This window comes from Notechis scutatus, chromosome 3 (genome assembly GCF_049901735.1).
Source record: "Notechis scutatus isolate UNSWTSFEM ecotype Mainland chromosome 3, rNotScu1.2, whole genome shotgun sequence".
NCBI lineage: Eukaryota > Metazoa > Chordata > Lepidosauria > Squamata > Elapidae > Notechis > Notechis scutatus.
In genome coordinates this window covers 23,735,258-23,753,800 of record NC_142011.1, presented here as the reverse complement: position 1 = coordinate 23,753,800, position 18,543 = coordinate 23,735,258, and the positions used below count along the sequence as shown (strand labels likewise).

The 18,543-nt window shown below is 39.4% G+C and overlaps 1 protein-coding gene across 2 annotated transcripts in view; it reads right to left on the bottom strand.

Moving 5' to 3' along the window:
- PREX1 (phosphatidylinositol-3,4,5-trisphosphate dependent Rac exchange factor 1) overlaps positions 1-18,543 on the bottom strand; it is a 228,435-nt gene that overhangs the window by 53,903 nt on the left and 155,989 nt on the right. For both annotated transcript variants that reach the window (XM_087959300.1, XM_087959299.1), the window contains exons 11-14: positions 11,342-11,442; positions 6,375-6,478; positions 5,530-5,579; positions 3,506-3,581 (exon numbers count right to left, since the gene is read on the bottom strand). In XM_087959300.1, the coding sequence (XP_087815426.1) occupies positions 3,506-3,581; positions 5,530-5,579; positions 6,375-6,478; positions 11,342-11,442 (331 nt within the window). The remainder of the gene's footprint in view (positions 1-3,505; positions 3,582-5,529; positions 5,580-6,374; positions 6,479-11,341; positions 11,443-18,543) is intronic.

Sequence of the window (18,543 nt, the reverse complement as noted above, 5' to 3'; positions counted from 1 at the left end):
ACAAGAAAAGATAAACGTTATACCCTGGGCAAATCGTAATTCAAACAATCCTACCACAACTAGATCCCAGTTCCCAAATGAACAGAGCAGTCTTTAAAAAGAAACAGTAGAAGTAATTAAAGCAGGACTCCCTTTACTTAAATCCCATTCACTCCTAAATATAGTACCTTTTGTCTTCCTCAAGCTTTGAGAGGACAAAGAACAGAATCTCACAAAGGAGCTGTTTTTAACAGTACACAGTTGCAGCCAGTTGTCTCTACGAAGAAGCTTTCTTTTACTAGCAATATAATCAAAGCCATAGCTGGCTTTTGATTTATACATACCGTAAAATATCAGAATAAGAGGCACCAGAACCTACTGAAGAGATAATGATTCCTTACTTAAAGAGTTCTCAAAGATCAGTTTTAATAGGGTATAAACACAATGAAATATGAAATATCATGCCTGTGTGCCCCAGAAACAGCTGCTTAAAATAATACATATAGTCATATGATTTCATTGTATTCAGGCTAATATTTCTAGGAATGATGTAATAGGTGTTTTTGGCTGAGAAAAAAAGAAAGGGGGGAAGAAACACATTTATTTTGGTGCCAGATCCCCATTTTATCTACTCAACCACTTGTGTGGGTGGCCACTTGGAATGGAACTATAGAGGCTCGGTTCCATATGGCAAGCATCTCACATGAGCCTCTCCAACAAGAGTTGGGCAATTTTAAGTTTATTAGTGTAGTTTCCTCTTTTTACCAAAAGATAACTCCCACTGGAATACATTTCCCCTCTGTTCCACTTGAACTTGAAGATGTTTTCTCATTCCTCAATCATACCAGAAACAATGCTCATGGATACTGTATAGTTGCAGTTCCTGGCCCACTCTAAAATGCCCAATTTCTTATGGGAACAGTCAGTAACATCACTATTCATAAGTACCGTATTTTTCCGTGTATAAGACGATACGTCTCCTCAAAACTTCTCCTAAAAAACGGAGAGGTGTCTTATACACCCGGGGGGGGGGGGGGAGGAGAACCGGGGTTGCAAAACTGCCAATTCTTTATCTCTGCAAACTAGCTTCACGAGCAAAACTTCCGATTGCAGAGACAAGCTAACCGGTTTCCTCCAATCATGAGCCTTACATAATTGATGTCAGCTGATGATGTGGAGACCTGTAGCCTGTGGCCACGTGCGACAGGGACCGATAATGTCGGAATGTTCTGAGCCCATAAAAATGTCAAAAACCAAAAATAAATAAATACTTGTAACGGTAAGCGAATGTCTCACTATTTAATGTTTAAAATATTGATTTCTGAATTTTGGGTATGAAAATTGGGGGCATCCTATCCATGGGAGGCATCTTATAGATGGAAAAATATGGTATGGTGCCCTTGGCTTGAAATCCTTTCCTTCCTTGGATTCCTAAGTCAACTAATCAATGGTTTGGAGGGAAGGCTTATTCATGAGTTTTGAAAATGCCTTTCTTTTCATTAGAGAACTTTGCCCAGCAAACTTAATATAGAAAGGAACAAAGGAGGTAAGACATTAGGAGACGACTAACTCTGTCTGCTAAGCAAGGGGTTGGAATACACAGCACTTCTGCTCCACTTCCTGGTCTATACATGGCAAATCTCCATGGTTTCCAACTATATACATGCCGGATAAATTGTGGCCAAAAACTTTCAATAGCAATAGGATAAAGTAGATTCATTTGGCTTAGCAACTCATTCATACCCAGGACAATAAACCAGGCAAGACGAAGACTGAGCCTTGTGAAAACTACTAAACAGATCTTTAGTAAGTCTAAAGTACATAATACTTTTAAGATGACACTATTATGTGCACCAAAACTCTCAAGTAACTGTTATAATTATCAATACTCTTTCTAGCCTTTTCCTTATCTTATGATCTTAGAAAAAGAATGGTAAATAAGGCTTTCGTTTTGCTTACCTTTTGTCTCTAAAGTAGTTGCTTTGCTCTGTGCTTTTTGTTTCCTTTTTCATTTTACACCAGGATAAAAAAGGAAACAAAGCAACTTGATACCTTCCATCTCTGTTTTTATCCCTGGACATGGCATCAAAAATAAGGTACTAATTGGACATGAATAGCAAAACTTTTCTAGATGAAAGGCACTAGGCACTTGTGGATTTCTGCAGCTCAAATCTGGTAACTCTAATACAGTGTTCCTCAACTTGGCAACTTGAAAATATGTGGACTTCAAGTCCCAGAATTCTCCAACCAACGTAGAATTCAGGAGTCATGGAGTTCATATATCTTCATGTTGCCAAAGTTGAGAAACATTTCAGAAACCATTTAAACCTGTGACTGCGTTGCACAATTTAGACAATATGTACACAGCAGTTTCAAACTATTTTAATTTACACACACTATCAGTGCAGAATAAGCAAATTCCTTTTTTAATGGGCTAAGTGTTCAGAGGTGGAAATGCTGATCAACACTATTTCACAACTTTTTAATTGCAATATTATTTATATGCCCTAACATGTCCTTTTCCCATTTTAACATCCTGCCACATGGCTTCTTTGCTTAGAAAATTATTACAGTGAATTTATAAATACTACCATTTAATTTTACCCCCAGATGAGTTGTAAAGTGACATCTGCTTGACACTGCTCTTAAACTAGCCTTTGGGAATCTACTTTGTTTACAGAAATAGCACATATAAACAATGACATAAACATGGCTAATAATGCAATTTAGATTCACATATTACCTCTTGCAAAACAGTGACATTCAAGTAAAGAGTTGACTGAATCTGTACCTTCTCAAATGCTCTCCTCATAATTGGAGATATAATACAAATGGAAAAAGAATGGCCATAATAAAGCAGGAAGACCACTTCTCAACGTTCAGATAAAGAATTTTACATAGTTGAATCTAAGCATAAATGGAAGCCAAACCAGGCCTACTTCTGGTATCCTAATATAGAATTAAACAGGGACATTTTTTGCCAGACCACAAGAAACTATTCTGCAATACAAAGCTATTTAAACAGTGTTTTTTGATAACAGATCTGACATTTTTTTTCCTTTCACAAGAGCAGTTTCTGGATACCAACATCTGTATTTGGATTCCTATCTTGATTGTAAGCTTTTTGAAGGCATCTAGGTAGTTAGTGTCAGCACAGGGTATTAAAGGACTAGAATCTCAAATCTTTTTACTATTGTCACAGTCAAGTCCATGCAATATCAATGGAATAATAAGGCACCTGGGGGTTATTTTAGAATTGTTATGCGCTCATCTAAATTAAGCTTGTCTAAAAAATGTAGTTATTAGAACATAAAAATCTGGAATCTTCTTATTTCATCTCCAGTTTGATAAATTCAATATTAACAATATCAAAGAAGTCCTTCAGGTTGAACTCCAAAGGCTCCAACAGTTTATATTTTAATACTGTATGAAATAATGTTTATGGAATAACATTGCAAAATGTGAAAGAATTGAGGCTGAACACAAAAAAAGAGAGAGAAACATCAATATCTGTATGACTCATTACCTGAGCAATCAACCAATCCACTAGTTTATTTGCTGGGATCACTGATTTGTATGTCTTCAAGTGATAATCTCTATCTCTATGTCAGAAAAGAAAATTAGAAGATAGTTAAAAATTATGGTTGGCCAAACACATCTTCAAAAAGTCAATGCCACATTTTAATCTGGGAGAGAATTGATAGAAAGAAAACAACTTCTCTCTAGATTTTCTGCAGTTTATAGTTTAAATATTTGATTGCACAGTGAACAGGAGAGGGATAGACTGGAATGATAGGAAGAAGAGTTGCTACCAAGGAAACTGTCAGATAAAAGAGGCTTGAGTCCAAGCCAAAAAAGTAAAATAGTGTCTCAGACAAGCTGTTTGTTTGTTCACACAAAAATAATGGGAGGGAGGAGAGAAGCAGATTTAGATTTGCAACATCCTGTTACTATTGCTATTACAATTAAAGTAGTTCTGACCCACAGAACATTAATTTCTGAATCTGATCTACCCTGAAGGGCTCATACAGCCTTTTCAAATCTAGTTTCCTCTACATTATGGGACTGTAATTCCCAGAATTCCATCTGACCATGCTGGCTGGCAATTCTTAAAATGACAAGCATATTCCATCTGGAAGCTACTAAATTGTAAAATACTGCTATATTATCAATACATTTAATTATGGCAGTTCTTTTGAACTAGCCAGAGGGAGTCAAATTTGATCTAAAGCACCTTTATCTCTCAAACCTTATCATGATCTCCATCTTATACATTTTACCTCTCACTTTATTATAAAATTCTTTGAAACAGAAATGTTATGTATGTTTGCTATACCTTTATTATGTGTCAGCAGAAAGCTATACATTTCTTTAGGGAACCAATCATATTGGAATTATCCCCAATCATGTTTTACCTTATTTTCCACTCATCCTTTCAAAATTGGCAATTATAATATACAAGTTTTTGTTGCTAATTGTCAGATCGACTTGTGACAGTCCAATTAAACTGATTTATTGCTAATCATGCCAGATGTACAGGAATCTTCTCAAGTAATTAGCACCTGCTTGAAGTTATAGATAACAGTCAAAGGAATTCAAGGGAAGTTGAACTTAGTTCGCTTGTGGCTACATAAGGATTTTAGGCATATCCCTCTTTTAACTCTGTCCTCAGATTCTGTGACTCATTCTCCCACAATGTTGAATCTGAGGTCATCAAAATACCACTACTAATTCCATGCATCAGGGTCAGGGGTCACTTCCTTGATTAATTATTTCTTTTTGTTTGACTGTTTGAATTATTTTTAAACAAATGGCTGAAGCACAAGTATAGGCAATACACACACACACATTCATTCACACATTTTAAAGCATCACTCCTTTCTTCTGTTCTGTTGTCCACTAGGAGACAATTTTCAACTAAGAAGAACTATGATTTATAAGATGCTTCTATGCACCAAAACGTATTAACATGACAAGCAATGGTCATTTAAGTTACTACATTCCAAGAAAATTGAGAAGCTAAGGATCAGCTTCAGAAACTGGGATTCCAATCCCCTTTTTAAACAGACTTCTTTACTTCATGTAACCAGTGAAACATATCTGTTATTTAACCAACCAATAGTGACCATCTGAAAGCTAAAACAGAGAATCATCCAATCATATTTCAGTATACAAAAAGAGCAGATTGTGTTAAAACATACGATGATATTTTAATTATAAAACATACAATTAAACATTAAGCTAAAATTATTTTCCAGTTCACTTGCTAGTTGATGTAATTATATACTGCATGTTTGTTCTTCCTCCTAAGAGAATCTTAGGTTATGTTTTTAAGAATAAATATTAGAATGTCTTTCAAGAAACACAGCTAGGGATAAGTTATCTTTAGAAAATTATACTATAAGAGACAATACAGTAGAAAAGGATATCACACAGTCTTAACTAACTGAAAACATAGTTAAACAGAAAAACAAGTTATCCCAAATAGGCAGCAATTTATTTCTGGTTCAATAACAAAAGGAAGAAAACTCCAAATGAAGTGAGACTTACTTTATCACTGGTGTGTACAGACTGTGCAGACGACAGTAGAGCCTTACACCCTACAAAGAAAAGCAAATGACAAGGTTACAGTCTAAAATACAGGTTAAAATATTATCTAAAACACATACAGAAGAAGAATAGTAAGCCTGAGTAACCCGCTGCCTTGCTGAAGGACTTATACCATAATAGTTCACCCTCTGAGTTAAAATAAAATAGAAAAATTTAAGTAAAAAACATTTTACTTATTTCACAATTTCCCCAAAATTTCTTGGAACTAGAATACTTTAAAGCAACTATTTTATTCTCACAATTGACACTAAGTTAATTATGTCTAGTCTTCCACTCAACTGTACTGGAATAGACAATGAAATCAATTTGGCTGTAAAACATGCTATTTTAATTATAATAATAGTAGTAATCACAAAAAAATTCCTGCAAATAGAAGTAGAATGATTGAGGCAAAAGAAAGCAAAGATAGTACTAATAGTAACAGGTGTTTTGAGCACAATTCCAAAATATCTGGAACATCACCTGCATTGATCGATATTAGTCAATTGCTAAACACCATTTATGCCATCAAACAACATCTGCATATCACAGGTCATGGGGAAGGAGATGATAGGTGGATAAAAATGCTAAATCCAGTTGAAAAATCTGGCTGATATCTTACATACCCCATATTTCTAAGAAAATGAAGTTTGAAAGTGTTGGTGTGGGAATAAGGAAAATGATTCTTTTCAATATAACAAAGAAAAGGTAATCAACAATGTAAGGTAAGTTCTAGATAGCTGAAATCTTTTATACTATTAAGCTAACACATACTTTCCCCATAGTTTTAGCAAAACCCAAAATACCTTAGACATGATGTCTTCTAATTCACTCCGTGGCTTATATGTCCCATCATCATAACGAAATCTGTACATCACCTGTTCATTTTTGAAGTGGTGCTTATCTGAAACTGAACCATCAAGAATAATAAAGAACTTTTGTTTTCCATTCTCTAGCATGAAGTCCTCCAAACCCATGATTTGCTGAACAAGATTTGTTTACTATAAAATAATACAGGAGTTCTCAATTAACAATGGTAATAGGGACTGAAATTTCCATCACTAAGAAATTGCCATGGTTCCAAGTAATGAACACAATCAAATCAGAACTCTGAGACTTCAGTCAGGCTTTTAGAAAGACCTTTTATTGAATGCATCATATTGGCATGTTGAAAGGTGAAGCTAGCTCTCTTAGTGTAGTTGAAAGAATAGAACCATCCCACCCCCCTCAGGTGTCTTCAGTCACATTAACCAATCAGTCCAGCAGCAGCTTTCCCCTCGGTCTCAGCAGATGTTTGATGCCATGACCTTGTCTCTCATGCTGATTCTGGTCAATGTTTTGTCTAGCAGTTTAAGGTACCACATTCCAATACCTTCTGACTCCCACCCCACAAGAGTGGCAACTGAGAAATGAAATGCACAGCAGAAGTTGTTTTGAGGGTTGACAGAGATGTGATCATAACATGTGACACAACATAATCACCCTGCTTAGCAGCGACAGTACCTGGAGTCCCGGTTTACCATTGTTAAGTGAGGACTGCATGAGTAATTAAGCAAGGATCTCACAAGATTGGACTTTTTGACTTCCTGCTGGTTTCCCCATTGACTGTGCTTGTAGGGCACTAGCAAGAAAGATCACAAATCATGATTATGTAACTATGGGACACTGCAACAGTCAGAAATCCAGGCTAGCTGTCAAGTGCCATGACTGTGGGGGAACTGTGCTGGCTAAAACCTAAACGACTGGTCATAACTACCACTCATTCAGTGACATCACAAGTTTGACTGGATGCTGAATGGGTGATCATTAAATGAGGACCACCTATGCACAAACGCAAAAGATTGTATTAAATTGTAGTTCTTTCATAGCAAAACATGCTTCTGCTTGCACAGATCATTGCATCTAGACTCACTATAACTGTTCACATCCTTGGGGAATATTACTAGAAGTCTACTTGCAAAATTTTCTGTAGCCAAAATAAAAGTGATATTAGTAGTTTGTATTTAAAATAATAATAAAATTGCTCTCCATTCATGTATTTAACAATTTACTTTTCTCAGGGGTGGGATTCAAATTTTTTAACCAGTTCTGTGGGCGTAGCTAGGTTGGTGTGGCTAGTTAGGCATGGCTAGGTGGGTGTGGCCATGTGACTGGGTGGGCATGGCTTCTTCTTCTTTTCTTTTTTTTGCAGCACCCCCCTGCCCTCCATTTTTGGGCCTCAGGGAAGCCTCCTGAGGGAGCGTTTTTGCTCCCAGAAGGCTTCCCTGGAAACCAGGAAGGCAAAAAAAGGAGCACAGAGGGGCCGCGCAGCACCTCCATTCACTCTGTTTTTGGGCCTCAGGGAAACTTCCTGGGGGGGCATTTTTGCTCCCAGAAGGCTTCCCTGGGGCCCAGGAAGGCAAAAAAAAACAAAAAACAGAGCGTGCACCCCCCATACCCCTTTTTGCCTCCTGGGCTTCAAGGAAGCCTTTTGGGCAAAGCAGTAAGACAGCGAGGGGGATTCTGGCACAATTGATCAATGGAACAGCTGATCGTCGGGAGGGAAAAAAAGAAATAGCTTAAGGAGTGACTAGGCGGGGGAGAATGCAGTCAGCAATGTGGATCCAACTGGAGACCACAGCCAATGTTTTCTAGATGGAAAAAGTAAGAAGGCTGGTGTTGATGGAAATATGTGAGAATAATTACTTAGGCAAAAAGGGCTGGAATATTTTTAAAATCCAGATCAAGATGACCTAAGTTACACAGGCAGATGCCTCCCTAATTCACAGAAGTATAAGGAGGAGGAGGAGATACAGCAATGTCAGACCTGCAAGATTCTGTTATAGCTAATCTCAATAAAAGCAGTTTTAGCCTTTATGAGAAGTTGATTTCCTGTTTTGATCTACTTAGTGAGCTTGACACTAGATTGCCTTTGGGGATCAGACAGTGTATTTTTGCATTAAGGTAAAGCCATTACTGGATATAATCCAATAACCAATAGCAATGGGATCGCAGCTTAGTGATAAAGCACACGGTTTATATGTGAAAGATTCAGATCCAAACTCTGCAATTTTCACTTAGAAAATAATCAGAGGTAAAAAGTATGAGGAAGACTTTTTCATGGAAATCTATAACAGAGGGCAAGTAGGGGCAAATTAAAATATTCATATGATAATGTAATCATGCAAATGCTATAAATTATGCTCGTGGTGTATGGCAGTTGTATATATTGAGATTTTGCTTCCTTGCTGTTTGCTGCAGAAGACATTGGATTTTTCGTTGCCGGGAACCCTGGAGAGCTCCTATCAACATTACCAGCCTACACTGACAAATAATAGCTCCCTGCAATATTGCAGTATCTTTCAGACTCTTTAAAATGGCACTGAATTAGCTTGAGAGGTGCCTTTCCATGAAGGGCTCACAGAGATAATCAGTTAAATAGTTCTTCGTTGTTATGACAATTACATATAATATGAAGATGTGTTGAATCAATGAAGCAACAACTTTGTTAATATTGTCATGCCAAACGTCTGCTGTGGCAGAAGGAGATTATTCAGTAGTATATCTTTATGTAATTACATAATTACAGCTATGACGAGTCTTTTTTCCTATTATATTGCCTAAAAGAAAGGCTAGATTCTAATTATTTTCTGTGCTCAATATTTCATCAGAGCATATTTGAAAATTGAGTGCATTGAACTGATGCTATCTGTTCCAGCACTAAAATGGATCTTCTCAGGATTTCAATTTATGAAAGTATCTTCAACTATTGGTCTACTGACATTGTTAGGGGAAAAAAACATTTCTGGTTTACTAATACAAAGAGATTATCAAAAATGTCAGTCAAATTTAATAGAACTCCCCCATTAAAATTTGTTTCAGGGAGTTTGCACAGGAATTAAGATGACTCAAATTCTTTAAGAAGAAAATGCCTCATGACTTAACTTAATGAAGTTAATTTTCCAGCTTTGAACACCTGAAGGATGCAGCAGGAAATCCTACTGCTTAAACAAGAAACTGATACTGTTATTGGGAAGCAGCAGGAGAAAAACAAGTTCTGGGCCTCATTGTTGAAGGAGAATATCCTGCCCATCCAGCAAACCGCTGGAGAGTTATTTCACACACTAGAAACAGATTTTGATTATGCTACCCATGGGCATTCTGAGAGGAAAAACAAATTATGGCTCTGTGAGCAAATGCATCTGTTCAACATATTCATTTGCTCAATGACACATCTTGATATGTATGTAAACATCTGCTTCTTAGATCTAAAAATGTGCAACCCACAAGATGTGAGCAATTTATTACAATAGTTGATCAGCACAGGAAACAAAGGGAAAAAATGGTAGGGTTTGAACCATTAGCTATATACTATTATTTTAGCTTTGCCATAAAATTTTACCACTCTACGCAAAAACATAATGTATGAAGAGATCAGTGAGACTGATTTTTTTTAAAAAATTTTGAAGTTCTTGTGTCAAAATATATCAGAATAATCACAAAAAAAAAAGACTTCGATTGATTCCCATAAGCTTTGGGCAATACTAAATTATACTGAAGTCCTCTTGGATGATGCACTGTTAAATTTCAGCACAGTTGTTAGCATTTTGTCACAAACACAAATACTGTTGTCCCTCACATTCGCCACATGCTTGTCCACTGGTTAAAGGTTACCACTTGTGAAGTAAATGTTTGATTCAATGTCACACAAACTAGACTTGAAGAGATTATTACAATTGCTTACCTAGAAGTATCTTCTACTGTATTTCTTCAAATTAGACATATATACATATTTAGTCTGCATTTTTTGTCCCTATTTTTGTGATAAACTCCATGAGACACAATGGAATTTACTATTGAGGAATATGCATAAAGAACTACAATGCTAAATACATTATTCTATTTTGCAATCTAAAAGAGAAGTTTAATCTTGAAATTTATCTTAAATTACAGTTTGCTTTAAATTACAAAAAACTATTAAAATAATATTTTTATTTATTTATTTATCATATTTAGACACAGGCAATCTCCCTCATAGAACCATTCTGAGCAAGTATCAATACCATCCATAAAAATATATATTTCTAACGTTATGAGCCACTAATAGTGAATCATCATTGCAAAACTGTAAACCTCTCCTCTCTTCATCTTGGTTTCCAGTTTAGAAACATAGAGATGAGTCTTGTAATATGATAGATGTCCTTGTTGGAATCTGTTTAACCATTACAAATTCAGGGATGCGAAGGCGCTTGTCAGCTGACAGCCCAGATTTGAGACCCAAGCCCTGCGCAATGGGCTGAACTCCCATTACTTGCCTCAGCTCCTGCCCAATGAGCAGTTCAAAACCAAGCAAATGCAAGTAAATAAATAGGTACCACTTTGGTGGGAATTTAACACTTCGGCCTATAGTCATGCTGGCCACATGACCACAGAAATGTCTTCGGACAATGCTGGCTGGCCCTCTTGTCTAAGAAATAAAGATGAGCACTGCCCCCTAGAATTGGACATAACTGGAAAGGGGAAACTTTTACCTCAACCTTTTTGTGGCATACCTGGCCTTTGCCTGGTTTGTTTTAGGAACTCTTTCAAATATACATGTACTTATGTTGGCCACTAAATTATAGTATTATATTATTTCTGGAAACTATCGCATATGAAAAGCAATCTATAAAAATGTTAAAATACGCTCCTCCAATTAGCTTTAGTACATATCTGGTTTCTTTTATGCTTCTTTTAACTTAATTTAACATTATTACATCTGATGGAATTTTATGCTAAAATACAAAACACTCACCATGATGGATGATGCCGTTCTCTAATAGAGCTTGCCCCAGATTGACCCCTTCTTCTGGTTTGCTTATCTCCCCAATTTCTTTCAACCAAAAAACAAACTCACTGGAAAGAAAAAGAGAAGCAGTTTAATGAACAAAACTAGTTTCCTATTTCCTTTAGGCAAAAAATAAATGTGCAAGATCTAAGGCATTTTTCTCTCTACCAGGTAAAGCAAAGCATAGTCACATGGGAACACGTGGTGGTGCTTAGGATGCTAATGTTCAAATTCCTGCACCCTTCACAAAATGTCCAGAGAGACTCTTAGTCAATCATTTTCTGTTCACCTGGTCTACTTCAAGGAGCCTTCCTAATGTGTTTGAACAGGCTGACAAGGCAGCATTCTACAAGTCTTTCCTGAGATTGTGCATGCATGATCTTTGAATAATGACATCTTGTGTATCAGCCTCTAGCTTTCTCTCCTAACTACCATACTTAAAATAAAACTCTGCAAATTTTATACAAAATGCATCCTATCTAAATCATCTGCCAAATTGAATGTGTTAACGTTTTATTTAAAATGTATGAACATATTATGGTTACAGATTTACACAATATGTGCTGATTGTGTATAAAGAAAGGCATATCTCTCAGTCGCTCATAACTTTGACTCTAAAGTTATCTATGGAATAAAGTACTGACACTTCTACAGTCACCTTAAAGGTCATCAAGACTACTTCTGCAATTAATTTCTGATTAACACTTGGCTTCTGAATAGCATGCCAGAGGCTGGAGTCTAAGAACATATGCATGCAAGATTTTTTAAAATGTATCAGATTGTATTATTATTGTCTCATTTCCATGTTCTGCCTTCTTTAAAATTATCATTGGGATTGAATTCCTAGACCTGGACTGCAAAAAATATCATTGGTAGTTCTTTGATTAGGACAAAATCCCATCAAAATGGCAGGGCAAGCTAGTGTATATAAACAGGGGGAAAACTCCACACCTACTCACACCGATTATGTTATCTAGTTGGGTAATGAAAGGTTTGCAAACAAGCAACTAAGTTCAGAATGCCCCCAAGACCCCATAATTCAACCCCGAACTACATATATTCTCTTCTATTGAAATGCAGAAATTCCAGCACAGACAATGACATGAATAAATAAAGTTAAATAATAAAAATATTGTCATATTACAGTGAAGGGCAATGTCAGGTCAGCAACCTAATTTTTATTTATTTCCTTTGCTCCAGAATTTCAATATGGATAAGAAAAACTGAAGAAGCTTCTTGAATGAGAAGCAAACTGTCTTCAAGCAAAAACAAAGAAACTCCAGTTGCTTTTTGAAAAAGCATCTTTGGGACAACCATGACCTGAATGACTGGGAATCTCCACAGACACTTGGTAGAGACTGGTATTCTTTACTGGTCATCCATAAACATCAGAAAACTATATCTTACTGATTTGTAAACTGATCAATTTTTTCCATTCCACTGCCTTTCAGATATTTCAGTTGTCTTTCTACAACTCCTATTAAATCTCATCCTGTTTAGACAGTAATTTCAACATGCAGAAATTATATTCAGCCACACTAACTACTGAGAAATCCTGCAATGAGTTTATATAGCCTTTCTTATTTGTTCCTCTAAATGAATTTTAAAATGTTATTTATTTCTTTTTGGTTGTTTTTTTCCTGAAATAGACTACATGTGGCTTGGATGAGTCAGCCATTCCTAAAACATGTTGAAATTGTAGAGTCAAATTCGCTGTAACTGGAGGCATGGATTGGATAAGAAAGTGACATACACAAATGGCAAGAATTACAGCTATTTTATTGTACATCTATTTCCTCCGCAGGGGTGCACTTTCATGCTTTGTCTGGCCTTTGCAGAGCTTTGAAATAGCTGATTTTTAACTTGGCAAATTACCAGATTCCCTCAGGAATAAGGGTAATGCCCCATTCATCAAGGTTTTTTTTTCCTCTTCTTTCTTTGCCTGATCTCTTTCTTGTTCATCCATGGCTGCAAAACAGCTGCAGTCTGTCTGGATCCAAGTTGTGGCTCATGTGTTACGACATAGCATTGCAGTCATTCATTCAGAGAAGAAAGGGTACCTTCTAAGAAACCAGGGCTACTGTCCCAAATGATATCTCATACGGAAGTTCCACCTTCTCCCTGCAATGTGCAACTTAACTCATATGCTCGTGTTTATGATTTTCCTTTGAACCATGCTTATGATTACTGGAGAAAGCTGAATTTAATAATAGCTCCAACTAGGTGTAAGAAGTTTGTTGATTTTGAAAAACTAACCAGGGTTGGACATGATTAAAACAAATGGGGGGGGGGGAGGGAGCCTTACAGTCGCTCCTCGCATTTATGATGATTACAGCATTCCCATGTCACATTTGGGCACTTGGCAACCAGCAGATATTTATGAAGGTTGCAATGTCCTGGGGACATGAGATTGCCAGTTTCCAACAAGCAAAGTCAATGGGGGAGGTCAGATTTGCTTAATGACCTTGTATCTCATTTAACAACTTCAGTGATTTGCTTAACAGCTACGGCAGAAAAGGCTGTAAAATTTGGGCACAGTTCACTCAACAATTGCCTTGCTTAGCAATGGAAATTCTGATCACAAGTATGGTTACAAGTTAAAGACTAACTCTGTAAGTTAAAAATTCCTATTATCTCTGGTGATCTCGGCAGAAGATACTACCAAAGAAACAAGACTCGTGAAAAAGATTTTGAAGGATGAAGTCCTGCACACTGACTTCTCTCTGGTACTAGTCAGAAGGATTCAAATCATAAGAAAGCAAATTTGCATTGATGCAAGAGGAAAGTTTAGGAAGGTCATGGACAAGTAAGGCAGTGGTGGGATTCATTTTTTTTTACTACCGGTTTGGTGGGCGTGGCATGGCTTGGTGGGTGTGGCTTGGTAGGCGTGGCAGGGGAAGGATACTGTAAAATCTCCATTCTGTCAGCTTTGGAAGCCATATTGAGATCAGATGCTCCCATGCTGCCACATCTCAGCCTGGGAACGTGGGAAGGGGGGAATATATTGGAGTATATCTAGTTAGACATAATAACATTCTTTTTCTGATTCAAGGTCAGGTTGTGTTGTGCATAACGGAGAAGAAGTCTTAAGTTGGGACGGATGGTAATGGGGCATTTGATGTGATGATAGATGCAGGGGATGGATTTCGTAGTTTTTACTTATTGTAAGGAAGCCCAGAACTTTCAGGTTCGGGATTCCATGGTTGTGCCAGTTTACTATCCAAAATAAAAAGAACCTTCAAGAGATGTCTGTCTCAGAGTCATTGGGTGGAATGGAGTGTTGCTGGAATGCTGACACATTCCCTCACCACTCCTGGGGAAAGGTTACCACCGGTTCTCTGAACTACTCAAAATTTCCGCTACCGGTTCTCCAGAACTGGTCAGAACCTGCTGAATACCACCTCTGAAGTAAGGCCTTTAGAAAAAGAGCAGCTATGTTTGGAACCAATATTAAGTTCTCTACCAACAACTTTGTATACTCAGAAATCTGTCAAACAAACTATAAAAGTCCCACTTGCTGTGCATGACAAGAAGCAATGTTAATGGTTTGAGAGCAAGAAAATGTGCAGGCCATATTTTGAAAGATTGGGGGGGGGTGCGTACTAAGATGAACAGATATGAATTAACTGATCTGCTATGAAAAGCAAGCTGACTGCTAAAGTTAAGTTAAAAGCTCACCATTTTATTCTTCTTTTTCACAGGTTTAGCAATTGTAGGCAAAATAGAAAGATTGCTACATGGAGGACTTAAACCAGGGGTGGGCAAACTATGGCCCGCGGGCCACATCCGGCCCGTTGGTCTGTCCAATCCGGCCCGCCCCTGAAAAAAAAATCGCTGGGCGTGGCGTATTGCCCTGTGCCGCGTGGCCCCCAAAGCTGCAAAACAGTGCGGAGCGCTCTCGGGTAGGAAAGAAAAGAACTTTGCAAAGGCCTCGGCTGGGAATTCGAAATCACCTTCGAGTGCGACCTCTCCGAAGGTGAGTCCCCGCCGATCCCCTTGTTTTTCCGGGCTTCGGCTTAAACTTTGCAAAGGCAAAGTTTGCAGGCTGGAGCGCCTTCCCGCCGAGGAGCGGGAAGGTTCCGCCCAGCGGGCGGGCGGGCTGCTTAAACTTTGCTCGGGCGGCACTTTAAAAGCCTGCTCCCAGCACCCGAGCAACTTCCCAGCAACTTTCGGCTTCCTTTTTCCTCGTGGGTGCTCGCACCTGGCCCTGACCCGCGCAGCGGAGGGGAAACCCGGAGCACCGCCGGGTCGCTCTCCTCAAGCAGCCCGCGGGCAGAACCCTTCCGCTCCTCGGCGGAAGATGCTCCGCTGCAAACTTTGCCTGTGCAAAGTTTAAGTCTGAAGCCCGAAACCGAGCAACTTCCCAGCAACTTGCGGCTTCCTTTTTCCTCGGGGCGCGCCCTGGCCCCAAGCCGCGCGGTGGAGGGAAGCCCGGCGGGTGGGCGGGTGGGCTGCTTGGAGGAGGCTCCGGCTTCCCTCCGCCAGGCGCGAGCGCCTGCGAGTTAAAAAGAAGCCGAAAGTTGCTGGGAAGTTGCTCGGGTTTCCGGGCTTCCAGGCTTAAACTTTGCAAAGGCAAAGTTTGCAGGCTGGAGCGCCTTCCCGCCGAGGAGCGGGAAGGGTTCCACCCGGCGGGAGGGCGGGCTGCTTAAACTTTGCTCCGGCGGCACTTTAAAAGCCTGCTCCCAGCACCCGAGCAACTTCCCAGCAACTTTCGGCTTCCTTTTAACTCGGGCGCTCGCGCCTGGCCCCGAGCCACGCGGCAGAGGGGAAGCCCAGCAGGCGGGCGGGCTGCTTGGAGGAGGCTCCGGGCTTCCCCTCCGCCAGGCGCGAGCGCCTGCGAGTTAAAAGGAAGCCGAAAGTTGCTGGGAAGTTGCTCGGGTTTCCGGGGCTTCCAGGCTTAAACTTTGCACAGGCAAAGCTTGCAGGCAGGAGCGTCTTCCCGCCGAGGAGCGGGAAGAGTTCTGCCCGGCAGCCTGCTTGGAGGTGGCGACCCGGCGGTGCTCCGGCAGCAGCAACAGGCAGTTCCGCCCGGGCTCCGCTCAGGTGTCCGGCTGGGACTGTCAGGAGTTGCTACCACCGGCGCAGCTCCGCGCGGCTCCAGTCCCACGTTGCCTTGGGAAGGAAAAGACAAAACCAGGAGCCGCTGAGCCTGAGCCTCCGTTGCCGCTGCTCCCATTGCAAAGCACCGCCGCGGCTCTTCCTTTTTGCCTTTCCCTTCCCAAGGCAACGCGGGACTGGAGCCGCGCGAAGCCGCATCGGCGGTAGCAACTCCTGACTCAGGGGGCCTCCGAGGGGAGGGGAAGGAGGAGAAGAGGGGGGGAAGGGGGGGGCGATTCCCAAAAAATCTTGTGCTGACCCGGCCCGTCTGTCAAATTTTAAAAGTCAATGCGGCCCCCGAGCCAAAAAGTTTGCCCACCCCTGACTTAAACCCTATTTATAGTTAGATATGTGAATATGGAAATGCATAAAGGAATAAACTTCAGGTCAAAATTGGGGGTCTTTTGTTTAAAAAAAAGGGTGGGGAAGCATCAAAGTAATTACAAAGAGATTTTTTTAAAGCTAGAACTAGACAAAAGCAGGATGTAAACAAAAAGTAACCTACAGTGGGAAATATTTCATGCACCTCAAGAAAGATTACTGCAAGATGGAACTAACAACTTCTATAGGCATTTGGAACATTTGGAGAAGACAACTTCCACAGCAAAACAAACAGGAAATCCCTCATGATCTAGTGCAGGGGTGTCAAACCCATGTCGTCACAGCGGTGTCACATGACGTATCAGGATTTCCCCCTCCCCCCTTCGCTAAACTGGGTGTGGACAGCGCATGAGCCCCGATCTAGTGTCTACAAGGATACGTGGTTATAGCTTCCATTCATTCAAAATATAGTATGGATCAAGTTCAGAACCTTAATGCTGACAGTATCTAGACCCATGAATGGAGTCAAACTAATCATTCTGGCACAGCTTTTCCCTTCATGAAAGTAATTAGAAAATCTTCCCTGCAGTTGCGTTTTGTCTATTAGAAGAAGATGGTCTATTAGAAGAAGATGCAGTACTCAGTGCTCATGAATGCTTCTTGAGGAGTCCAATTGTGGTAGAATGTAATGTGGAATCCCAGGAGGAAGGGGCTGCTTTCCAAAGAGTAAAGAGACAGCAGACCTTGGAAAGTTTGGTTAGCAGGAAGAGAGTTAAAACAGTTTCTCCCTGGCTATTCCCTGAGTGTATCTCTGGTTATGCCAATAGCAGCTTTACTTTGGCAAGATTCCATTTACAGGTGAAAAACAATAAAGGAAACTGCTCTTAAGTAATTTCACGTGTCATTCTTGATTGTTGGGAACTTGTTGCCAATATGGCCTCACATATTCAAGCATCACAGAATGGGATTTACCTCTGACTCTAACGTAAGTCCTATGAAATTCTGTTGGTGCGTAAAATGCAGCTGTCATGTGGAGAATGAGTGGCAATGGCAGCAAGTAACAGTAATGTTGCGCTGTGGTGATGGATGAGGGAAAACAGGGCATATATAGGGCAGAGTTGGGTGTTTGACCTCTCAAAGTCCAACTACTCCCACTATCACACCTAAAAATATTATTTCTGCATCTGCCAGAAACAACAATCCTTTCTTCAAGTTTACCCTGCATGTAGAAAACAGAATCATTTTGTTGCTCAATATCTGAAAATTAATTGCTATGCTAGATGGAAATGAGAAGGGAACAACAGATATTCAGAATTTCATTACTAGAAAAACCTTCTCAGATGATCTCCTATCTAATCTCCTCTTGTTAATATCTTTAGCACATATCATTTTTTTTCATTTATCTATCAAATTTCTACCTTTCCTATATCATCTGCATGACTTTGAAGGGTTTACAAACAATCTTCTATGTTCAATGTCTTTCCAAGTCTAACATTCACACTTTAAAAAAATCACATCTTAATATTGATCTGGCTACAAATAGTGGGTTTTTTCCTAACTCGCTGATAAAAGAGGCATAATCCTACTTTTATTTCTGCATTTTAAATTTGACATTATAAGACAAAACAACTGCAAGAGTATCAAAAAAGAGAGGGTTAGGAGAAAAGGAAGGCAAGACAAGGTAGGTTGTCAAAACTATTTTCAGATTGTGTTTGTTGTGCATTTGATTTCTTCCTTTTCTAGTGATCTTG